At 38.7% G+C, this 12,385-nt stretch overlaps 1 protein-coding gene across 3 annotated transcripts in view; it reads right to left on the minus strand.

Moving 5' to 3' along the window:
* Nucleotides 1–11,726, minus strand: part of HIKESHI (heat shock protein nuclear import factor hikeshi) — a 45,074-nt gene extending 33,348 nt beyond the window's left edge. For all 3 annotated transcript variants that reach the window (XM_030332086.1, XM_030332088.1, XM_030332087.1), the window contains exons 1-2: nt 11,511–11,726; nt 4,657–4,894 (exon numbers count right to left, since the gene is read on the minus strand). In XM_030332086.1, coding sequence (XP_030187946.1) covers nt 4,657–4,894; nt 11,511–11,540 — 268 coding nt within the window. In that variant the 5' untranslated portion in view covers nt 11,541–11,726. The remainder of the gene's footprint in view (nt 1–4,656; nt 4,895–11,510) is intronic.
* Between the last annotated feature and the right edge of the window lie 659 nt (nt 11,727–12,385).

Consider the following 12,385-nt stretch of genomic DNA (forward strand, 5'->3'; position numbering starts at 1 on the left):
CAATCGCTCTCTCCAGCTTGCTTTCTCTCAAAATAAATAAACATTAATAAAATATGTATACAACCTGGGTGACCATCTCTTTCTACTCTCTGAAAGCTTATATAAGATGAACAATTTGTTTCATAATGGTTTAACTGAACTTTGTAAAACCATCTGGGCCCTGACAGCTACATGCAAAAGGGAAGATTTCAAAACCTAACAATGTTTTATCCTTTGATTTGTAATTACGTTGCATTATAGGCTACATACCGATTATCTGCCATTTACTGCATCTTGCTTCATGACTTGGTATGTAGTCAAATGTCATAAATGTTCTCTGTACTTAAAAATGTACATGATCTGGGGTGCCTAGGTGGCTCAGTCAGTTAAGTGTCCAACTTTGGCTCAGGTCACGATCTCATGGTTCCTGAGGTCCTGAGGTCGAGCTATGGGCTGACAGTTCAGACCTGGAGCCTGCCTCAGATTCTGTGTCTCCCTCTCTCTCTGTACCCTACTTCACTTGCATTCTGTCTCTGTCTCTCTCCAAAATTAATAAACACTTAAAAAAAATTTTTTAAGTGTATAATCTAATTATTAGGTACAGGGTTCTATAAATGTCATTTGCTCAAGCTTGTTAATCTTTTATTCAAATCCTCCATTTTACTAATATTTTATTTACTTGATGTACTAATTATCAAGAGAGGTTAAATAAAATATTAATACCATTTATCATTCTAAATGTCAATTTCTTAGGGGCACCTGGTTGGCTCAGTCAGAAGAGCATGCAACTCTTTTCTCTTTTTTTTCATTTTTTTTTTTTTTAACGTTTATTCATTTTTTGAGAGACGGAGATAGAGCACAAGTGGGGCAGGAGCAGAAAGAGAGGGAGACACAGAATCTGAAGCAGGCTCCAGGCTCTGAACTGACAGCCCAGAGCCCAACGTGGGGCTCGACTCACAGACCGCAAGATCATGACCTGAGCTGAAGTCAGCCAATCAACCGACTGAGCCACCCAGGTGCCCCAAGAGCATGCAACTCTTGATCTCTGGGTTGTGAGTTGGGCCCCACACTGGGTGTAGAGATTACTAAAAATAATCGTATACTTAAAAAATAAGTAAATAAATAAATGTCAATTTTAAAATATATATTGAAGTTACATATACAAATACATGACTTATCTTTTCCTAAAAATATTTTAGTTTTCCTAATGAATTCTCTCATTCTTAATGAATCTTCTTCTAAACCCTGATAATGCTTTTGTCTGAGTCTAATTTTTCTTAAAATTAATATAATTGTGACCTTTTTTTTTTTTTTGGTTCCTTGTGTTAAGGTGTTTTAGATCCATTCCTCATAAGCAGCAACATAATTACTTGTTTGCAGCTTTTTAAAAAAAAATCCCATCCTGGAAGCAAAAATAATATAAAAACAGGGAAGGGGACAAAACATAAGAGACTCTTAAGTATGGAGAACAAACAGAGGGTTACTAGAGGTGTTGTAGGAGGGGGGATGGGCTAAATAGGTAAGGGGCATTAATGAATCTACTCCTGAAATCATTGTTGAATTATATGCTAACTAACTTGGATGTAAATTTAAAAAATAAATTAAAAAAAAAAAATTCCATCCTGGAGCCTCCATGTTTTCTCTGGCAAGTGTATTCTGTTTACATTTCTTTTTTTTTTTAATTTTTTTAATGTTTTATTTACTTTTGAGAGGGAGAGAGAGACAGAGTGTGAGTGGGGAAGGGCAGAGAGAGAGGGAGACACAGAATCTGAAGCAGGCTCCAGGCTCTGAGCTGTCAGCACAGAGCCCGATGCGGGGCCCGAACCCACAAACTGTGAGATCATGACCTCAGCAGAAGTCTGACACTTAACCGACAAGCCACCCAGGCGCCCCTGTTTACATTTGTTTTGATAATTGACATAATTGAAATTATTTTCATCCATCTTATTTTGTTTTTAATATAGTACGCTTTTACTTTTTAACTTTTCCTTAAATTTTAACAGGCTTATCTGAAAGTAGAATCAATACTATTATCCCTTCTAAACAGTAAGAACTCAGAAAGCTTTAACTCAGATCACTACCCTTCCCGTCTTATGCATTATTTTCTAGTACGGTATTTAATTCTTGTGCATTTAAGTTATTTATTGTGTTGTTTTATACAATCACATTGCCAGATTAGTCTACATGTTTACCAATCTTTAACTTTGCCTCTTGCATGCTCTTCTACATTGTGGGTTCAATTTTCTCCTATAAAGTTACAAGTACTTCAATAGTTCTTTCAGTAATAGTCTATGAGTAGTAAACTCTCCACTTCCAACTCAATATATTTATTTCTTCATTACTTTAAAGTTTTGAGAGTTAGTTTATGTTTCCTTGGCACTTCGAAGATATTAATCTATTAGTTTTGGCCTCTATTCACTCATGATAAGTCTGCTAAACTAACTGCCATCCAGTTACAAATAACTTATCTTTTCTCTCTGGTTCCTTTATTACTTTCTCTTTCCAGTAAAGGCCCAGAAATTTCATGAGGATGTACTGAATTGTCCATTCATATTCCTTCTACTTACAGATTGTTCATTTATTTTTAGGCACAGTCACATAAAAGAGAAAAAGTGATTTGAGAATGACTATTTTCTTAATTCTCCCTAAGACTATTCAGAACTAAATCCATGCTAAATGTATGAGACATTAGTGTTCGCAAACTGTAGCATACAAAACACCTGGGGAACTTATTTAACTATAAACTACTGGACTTCACCCACAGTTTCTGACACAGTAGGTGTGGGGTCCTGCCATGAATCTGCATTTCTAACAAGCTCCCAGGTGATGCTAATGCTAATGCTGATTCTGCTGGTCAGGTAATCATGCTTTAAGAACCACTGTCTTAGGATTTAGCATAATTATCTCATGGAACCCCAGTTGAGAAGGACTGTAGGGATTTTGTCCTGCTTCTTAAATCTAGAGATAAGTATTTACCATTAATTCTAAACAGAATTTAGCTTTAAATATTGTTACCTTCTGTTTCTTTCTCTTTCTCCCACTGCTTCTTGTAGAATTCCAACTACATAAAATAACAGCACTTAACTGTCCATTATCTGTCCAGACCTGCTCCAGTTCATTCTTTACACAGCCCCCAGGCTAAAAACAAAACTTGATCATATCACCTCCCCTACCCAAAATTGTTTACCGGCTCCTCTATACCTATAGGAGCAGGTCTTTTTTTTTCCCCCCCATTTTACTTTAGAGAGAGATAAGAGCAAGCAGGGTGGAGGGGAAGAAGGGAGAAGGGAGGAAGAAGGAGGAAGAGAGAGAGAGAAAGAGAGAGAAAGAGAGAGAATATCTTAAGCAGGCTCCACTCTCAGTATGGAGCCCAACATGGGGCTCAATCCCACGACCCTGGGATCATGACCTAAGCCAAAATCAAGAGTCAGACGCTGACTGACACACCCAGGCGTCCCTGGAGCAGTTCTTTATGGGGAGGGAAAACACATAGGCTTCAGAGTACATGTAATCTTTTGAGTATTTACATTATGTCACACATATTTTTTTAATACTACCAAATAGGCCTGTGTTCTAAGTCCATTTAAAATTGCTAATCTATTAAATTCAAATGAGTCAGTATGATACATAAAGCTTTTCTTGATCCATGCCTGCCTATCCTACCCTTGTACCATTTTGTGCACACCACGCTTTCAAAACTTCTCCATTATACACATATTATCTCCACCTAGAAGAGAATGTCCAATAGGCCTCCCAGAGGCCTAACAAATTTCTTCTCCTCCCAAGAGTCCCAATATCACCTCCTCCTGGAAACCTTCCCCAATCCACTTGAGAGTTAATTGCTCCCCTGTATATTCTCTCTCAGCACGTTGTAAAAACATCCACTATTACACTGCACCCTTCTAATTACTGGTCTACAAAACTATCTTCCTTTATAAGAATATGAGTCATCTCCACCAAGAACTTAATCATTATCTTTAAATCTTAATAGTATATACCCAAATGTTTGTTAAATATATAAATATATTGCCTAAATATAATTTTTCCTTGGACTCAATAGAAGAATGTACTAAGAATTTTCATGTCTGTTTTCATCTAGATTTTCAAGGGAACCGGAGATTCAGTAGCAATAAATAGCACCTAATCTAGTTTTGTTCTCACATTTCTCCAAAATACTTCAAAGCATCAAAGCAAGGAGTATGCCCCTGTAAGTTCTGACACCTGCAATGTCAGTACAACCAAGAGAAAAACACTGGAGGGTAATCAAATCTAAAAGTTCAAAAATCTTCATTTAAAAAAAAGAGAACTCTCATTTTATTTCATAAACACGTCTACTTGCTTTGTCTATTTAAAACACAGATGCATATCACAAATTCTGAGATGCCTTGTCATTATTTATTAAAACACCCAATAAAATCCCTTTACAAAAGTATATACCATACAAAGGTAACAACAGCGAGTTGTTCTCTCCTGGGACAGAGGATGGAAATGTGAAGAGCCAAGAAAGAGGTCCTTTGCTTTTTACTTTCCAAATGTTCTGGGTATCATCTGAATTTTTAAAAATAATATACCACTTTAGCAACCAGAAAAACATAATGAAAAAAAAAAGAGCCATATCCTATGTCATGCTATTAAGAAAACAGCTTAATTATGAAATTATTTTAATATTATTCTTACCAGATTTAAGACCTGAAATTTTGAAGATGGCACTTGGTTTCCCATTTGTGACAAATCCTAGGAGTTGCCATACAGGCATCCCATTTGAATCAGGGTAGGAAAAGTAGACAGATCCTCCCATTCCCTCAGGAAACGGGATTGTTCCCAGCATAAAAACCACAACATGGTTGATACTTTCATAATCAGGCAAGTCAAAAACAAATTTATCCTCTGCCACTTGCTGTGCAGCTGTTTGCACCTAGAAAATAAGAAACTCATCTTAGTTCAATAGTTTGAGGAGTTTCTAGAACACTTACAGTATTGCTTGTTACCAAGTATAAGCAATTATAGACATTATACCCAGTATAACCTCAGGTTAATCTGATAGTCTATATGGAATTTCCAAATATACCAAAGTGTTAAATTTAAAAAGAAAATCCAAATATATACATATTCAGCCTTAAAATGATCATGTAATGAGTGTAACCTTTAAAAAACATAACTAAATTCTTTCTGAAGTGCCCTGAAAGGAATTTACTTACACAAGTAAATTACTACAGCTTCAGTATGTTACAGAAATGAAAGGCTGTTCAAAATACCACACCACCAAAGCCTTATCCTCTAGTATAAAGGTAAAGAACTTCAGGAAATTAAAATGGGTAAGCAATCCAGAAGGAATTAGTTAATCCTCATTATTTGCAGATTCCATATTTGCGAATTTGCCTACTCACTAAAATTTATTTCCAAGCACAAAATCAATATTCATCACCCTATGGTGGTCATTCATGGACATGTTAATGGGCAGAGCAGCAAAAATTCTGAGTTGCCTAATGCACATGTTCCCAGCTGAAGTGGAAAAAAGTTAGCTGTGCCTTCTTGTTTCAGCTCTCATACTGTAAACGAGTGTCCTTTTCACAATCAATTTACTGCCATGTTTGTATTTTCTGCTTTTTGTTGGTGATTCTGATATTTAAAATGGCCACACTGCCCACTCTCACCGCTGTTGTTTAACATAGTGCTGGAAGTTCTAGCATCAGCAATCAGACAACAAAAGGAAATCAAAGGCATCAAAATTGGCAAAGATGAAGTCAAGCTTTCGCTTTTTGCAGATGACATGATATTATACATGGAAAATCCGACAGACTCCACCAAAAGTCTGCTAGAACTGATACATGAATTCAGCAAAGTTGCAGGATACAAAATCAATGTCCAGAAATCAGTTGCATTCTTATACACTAACAATGAAGCAACAGAAAGACAAATAAAGAAACTGATCCCATTCACAATTGCACCAAGAAGCATAAAATACCTAGGAATAAATCTAACCAAAGATGTAAAGGATCTGTATGCTGAAAACTATAGAAAGCTTATGAAGGTAATTGAAGAAGATTTAAAGAAATGGAAAGACATTCCCTGCTCATGGATTGGAAAAATAAATATTGTCAAAATGTCAATACTACCCAAAGCTATCTACACATTCAATGCAATCCCAATCAAAATTGCACCAGCATTCTTCTCAAAACTAGAACAAGCAATCCTAAAATTCATATGGAATCACAAAAGGCCCCGAATAGCCAAAGGAATTTTGAAAAAGAAGACCAAAGCAGGAGGCATCACAATCCCAGACTTTAGCCTCTACTACAAAGCTGTCATCATCAAGACAGCATGGTATTGGCACAAAAACAGACACACAGACCAATGGAATAGAATAGAAACCCCAGAACTAGACCCACAAACGTATGGCCAACTCATCTTTGACAAAGCAGGAAAGAACATCCAATGGAAAAAAGACAGCCCCTTTAACAAATGGTGCTGGGAGAACTGGACAGCAACATGCAGAAGGTTGAAACTAGACCACTTTCTCACACCATTCACAAAAATAAACTCAAAATGGATAAAGGACCTAAATGTGAGACAGGAAACCATCAAAACCTTAGAGGAGAAAGCAGGAAAAGACCTCTCTGACCTTAGCCGTAGCAATCTCTTACTCGACACATCCCCAAAGGCAAGGGAATTAAAAGCAAAAGTGAATTACTGGGACCTTATGAAGATAAAAAGCTTCTGCACAGCAAAGGAAACAACCAACAAAACTAAAAGGCAACCAACGGAATGGGAAAAGATATTTGCAAATGACATATCGGACAAAGGGCTAGTATCTAAAATCTATAAAGAGCTCACCAAACTCCACACCCGAAAAACAAATAACCCAGTGAAGAAATGGGCAGAAAACATGAATAGACACTTCTCTAAAGAAGACATCCAGATGGCCAACAGGCACATGAAAAGATGTTCAGCGTCGCTCCTTATCAGGGAAATACAAATCAAAACCACACTCAGGTATCACCTCACGCCAGTCAGAGTGGCCAAAATGAACAAATCAGGAGACTATAGATGCTGGAGAGGATGTGGAGAAATGGGAACCCTCTTGCACTGTTGGTGGGAATGCAAATTGGTGCAGCCGCTCTGGAAAGCAGTGTGGAGGTTCCTCAGAAAATTAAAAATAGACCTACCCTATGACCCAGCAATAGCACTGCTAGGAATTTACCCAAGGGATACAGCAGTACTGATGCATAGGGGCACTTGTACCCCAATGTTCATAGCAGCACTCTCAACAATAGCCAAATTATGGAAAGAGCCTAAATGTCCATCAACTGATGAATGGATAAAGAAATTGTGGTTTATATACACAATGGAATACTACATAGCAATGAGAAAAAATGAAATATGGCCTTTTGTAGCAACGTGGATGGAACTGGAGAGTGTGATGCTAAGTGAAATAAGCCATACAGAGAAAGACAGATACCATATGGTTTCACTCTTATGTGGATCCTGAGAAACTTAACAGGAACCCATGGGGGAGGGGAAGGAAAAAAAAAAAAAAAAAGGACGTTAGAGTGGGAGAGAGCCAAAGCATAAGAGACTGTTAAAAACTGAGAACAAACTGAGGGTTGATGGGGGGTGGGAGGGAGGGGAGGGTGGGGGATGGGTATTGAGGAGGGCACCTTTTGGGATGAGCACTGGGTGTTGTATGGAAACCAATCTGTCAATAAATTTCATATATATATAAAAAATAATAATAATAAAATAAAATAAAATGGCCACACTGAAATGCTGGCTGGTATTCCTAAGTCCAAAAAGGTTGTTATGTGCCTTATTTAGAAAATATGTTACATAAGTTTCATTCAGAAATGAGTTATGGTGTTACTGGCTGTTAAGTTCAATGTTAATGAATCAACAACACATATTAAATAAAATGCCTTTAAACAGAAACATACAAAAAACAAAGTTATGTAATGATAAGTTGATAAAAACTGTCATCAGAGGCTCAAAGAAACCTAACCCTGTATTTCCCCTAGGGGAAACAATTCATTATTTACCAAATCAATGTTCACAATGACTTCACAGAACCTAATTATTGTGAACAACGAAAATCAACTGTACATAAAATGCAAAAATTCTACCTCGAATGTGCTAAGTGGGAACCTGTAAAAGTTTCTTCTTGACTCATTTCATAATCTAACTTTCTGTTCTAGAATTGAATGTCAGTTTCTAGAATGAGATCTTATCTTATTTTGAAGTTTGAGAAATCTACTTCCACAGAGAAAATTCTTTTATCGACTTCAAAAAAATTATTGGTAATTGCCATATCACATCCATTAGCAAAAAGTAGTAATTCTAGGGCACTCAGGTCGATAGGCGTCAAGAGTTAACATGATACAACGTTTTTTCGTTTTCTTTTTAATTGCTATGGCCATTGACTCTATTGACCAAAACACCAAATCTGAATCACTACCAGTATTTTAAGACTCTTAATGGTCAATTCTTATTACCCAGAATGTAACTTCTTTTCCTTTGCTAGTATTTGCTGTTACAAAAATGCTTATTTTTTCTTTTAATTTTTTAAGATGTTAACTTATTTGGGGGGGGGGGCGGGAGGGGCAGAGAGAGAGAGAGAGGAGACACAGAACCTGCAGCAGGCTCTAGGCTCTGAGCTGTCAGCACAAAGCCTGAGAGGGCTCGAACCCACAAACCACCAGATCATGACCTGAGCCAAAGTCTGACACTTAACCGACTGAGCCACTCAGGTGCCACTACTTTTTTTCTTTTATAATATCCTAGCTACTCCTACAAAGAAACTTTAAAAATTTTTAGTTACATGATATCAATAATCTAATATGAATTGTCCTAAATTTACTCCCAAGAGATGAAGGATGAATGTTCTTTTGTTGTTGTTGTTGTTTTGGTTTTATTTTGTTTTTGTTTTTGTTTTTTTAAGCATGAATGTTCTTAAAATCAAGTTCCGATTTCCTCTTCTGAAGTTTTCCAACCCTATTAAAAACTGTCCAGTTTAAACACAGAGAACAAAGGAAAAACATAAATATAAAGACAAACTGCCTGTATTAGTATTAAATTCAATTTCACCAGTTTTTGGCATGCACATAATCTTAAAAAAACATATGAAATTATGGTATTTACAAAGCATGTAATAGCCATCAGGCAAAACAAGTATTTGTTAAATGTCAACTCTAACAAGCACCATTCTGTAAATCTGTATTATGACACACTAATCCTTGACCTTAGGGGAAAGAGAACTCTTTTAGTCAAGAAAAAATTTTCAAGGAATGAAACTGAGTTCATAATTTTAGGTTAAGTGGGTGTTTCTGGTTAGAGAATAATGAAGTTAAGTTTTGGATGTCTCTAGGTCTATTTGCCCTTCATTGTGATTAACATGTTCTTTGATTAACTAAGAGTCAAACACCTCCCAAAAAGCTTATCTTTAAGAAACCCCCTACTGGAGGGGCACCTGGGTGGCTCAGTCAGTTAAGCCTCCGACTTCAGCTCAGGTCATGATCAAGTTTATGAGTTCGAGCCCCATATCTGGCTCTGTGCTGACAGCTCAGAGGCTGGAGCCTGTTTCAGATTCTGTCTCCCTGTCTCTGCCCATCCCCCACTGTTTCTCTCTCTCAAAAAAAAAAAAATAATAATAATAATAATAATAACAATATGGGGCGCCTGGGTGGCGCAGTCGGTTAAGCATCCGACTTCAGCCAGGTCACGATCTCGCGGTCCGTGAGTTCGAGCCCCGCGTCGGGCTCTGGGCTGATGGCTCAGAGCCTGGAGCCTGTTTCCGATTCTGTGTCTCCCTCTCTCTCTGCCCCTCCCCCGTTCATGCTCTGTCTCTCTCTGTCCCAAAAATAAATAAACGTTGAAAAAAAAAATGTATAATAATAACAATAATAAACGTTAAGAAAGAAAGAAACCTCTACTGTATTTCCATTACAGAGGTTAGGTGTTAGGTAAGTAGACACAGGTATTGCTATAATTAAATGTCCTTCCCAATCAGTTGACAACGTGAGAGATACATGGATCTATGTGCTTTTCTTTAAAACACACACACACACACACACACACACACAGGGGCACCTCCGTGGCTTAGTTGCTAAAGCACGTGACTCTTCATCTCGGGGTCATGAGGTGAAACCCACGTTGGACAGAGAGGTTACTTAAAAATAAATAAAAACAAAACACATACACACATTTTAAATACCATTCATTAAGGACACTCATTCATACAAGTCCCACACTCACCCCAGGCTGGTCCTTTCATTTTCCCTGCCAACATCAGGGAGCAATCCAAAGTTATCTCACCAATATTACCAATTACCACCATCACCAAAAGTGGCCTCCCAGTCATTCAAGAGACTGACAATAAACTTTCTGAGGCTAGTCATCTCCAATTTATCTTTGTGGTTTCTTAATGTACAGAACAAATTACCAAAAGTTGGTAAAAATTTTAATTCAACAAAGGGGCTGCAAAATTTAAGCAAGGAGAAAAAAAGAAAGAAAAAGAACTCTGGGTGAAAGGAGTCAAGTCTGAAGTGGATTTCTGGGTGGTTTCTAAGGGAAGCAAAGTTCATTCTTTGATTATTCTCAGATTATTCCTGAACAATTCTAGGTGCTGATCTCATTTAACGCTAATCATCTGGCAAAGCAGGTTATTATCTCTTTGGACCAGTAAGGATTTTCGCAGCTCATACCCTTCTGGGGTACCTCAGCTATGACTCACACTTAAGTTTTAGGTGTTTCTATCAGCCAACTTCCAATTACCGTAAGCATATTTTTACTGGGGTCCTTCCAAAAGGCCCGAAAAGGTATATACACTGCCCCGGTACCTTAATCTTTTAGAAACAGTATGTTACAGACTAGATTCAAACGCCAGGTTTTTCTCTAACTTATTTTATGAGCTCAGGCGTGTATTTAAACTGCCTATTGAAGGGCGCTTGGGCAGTTCAGTCGGTTAGGCATCCGACTTCAGCTCAGGTCATGATCTCTCGGTCCGTGAGTTCGAGCCCCGCGTCGGGGTCTGTGCTGACAGCTCAGAGCCTGGAGTCTGTTTCAGATTCTGTATCTCCCTCTCTCTCTCTGACCATCCCCCATTCATGCTCTGTCTGTCTCTGTTAAACGTTTAAAAAAATTTTTTTTAAATAAACTGCCGATTGAGCTTAAGTTCCTCAACTGCAAAACAGAAATTATGATAACTATCTCACGAGTTACGAGGGTTAAATGTGAAGTGCCAAATTAGCGCTACCTAGAAGGCTGAAATTATGAGAAAGGGACAAAAGGCGTGCATTGCCAAGCATATAGATAATCCACACTCGATAAATGGTAGCTAACGTGGCTACTATTTAAATGACTGAACAGAGCTGAGGGCAAAGAACGAACACCCCAACACCCACTCTCCACCCTAATATGTAGCAGGAAAGAACACTTAGGGGGTTTCCCCGCATCTCTTGCACCGGAGCACCCTCCCCTTCCCGGGTCTTCGCCCTCGGGTGTCCTGCCCCCTTCCTGATACCACCCGGCCCCATCCTCACCAGCCTCCCTGCCACCAAGCAGCCAAACATGGCGGCGACTCCGCTCAGCCGGCAGGGACCCGAAGCCGGCAACTAGAAGTCCTGGGGCTCCTGCCCTAGTCGAGCCCAAGAACGTTCCAGAACATGCGGGACGACGCCTGCCCCTCCACTACATAGCGACTAGGCCAGTGACAGGAACGCCTTCTGCCCCGCTCGGCCTCTGACCCCACTTCCTAGCCAGCACGCCCCTCGGGCGACGAGTACTTCCGGGGCTTACAACCAGCCTCCCCAACTAAGGGAGAAAATCATGCCAGAGCCTGTTCAAGACTACAAATCCCAGAGGGCCCTGCGTCGGTTTCCGGTTTCCGGGAGGAGCGTCACTAGGGCATGTTTTTCAGGATTGTCCAGATCCCAAATTCCCGAACTGCGGGGGGGTAGTTTTTTCTCACTGTTGTGTGACATTTAGAGATTACACTGCGCTTTACAATAATCACTTCACTAGATCCTGGCAAAAACCTTATGAAGTAGGTATTACTGTCTCCCTTTTGGTATGCCAGGAAATTGCCCAGGGTGACCAGCTAGCCCCTAATCTTTACACAGCACTAAATGTTGGAGCTTGAATCCAAGTCCTCATCCAAATCAGCTCTTTCTGCTACACGGTATCTCAAAAATACTAATTTTTAATCAGCTGTTTAGTACTTATTGGCAGCTTTATTGTTCGTTTCAGCTTCACTTAGCTCCCCCATTTATTTTCTGTAAGACTGTAAGCAAGATACTATATAACTTTGTAACTTAGCGCTTTTATGTCCCCATTTGTAAAATAAGAATAATAATTGTACCTGTCTTATAGGATTGCTGAGAGGATTAAATGAGTTAGTATGTATAAAAACAATAGG

This window comes from Lynx canadensis, chromosome D1 (genome assembly GCF_007474595.2).
Source record: "Lynx canadensis isolate LIC74 chromosome D1, mLynCan4.pri.v2, whole genome shotgun sequence".
NCBI classification, from domain to species: domain Eukaryota; kingdom Metazoa; phylum Chordata; class Mammalia; order Carnivora; family Felidae; genus Lynx; species Lynx canadensis.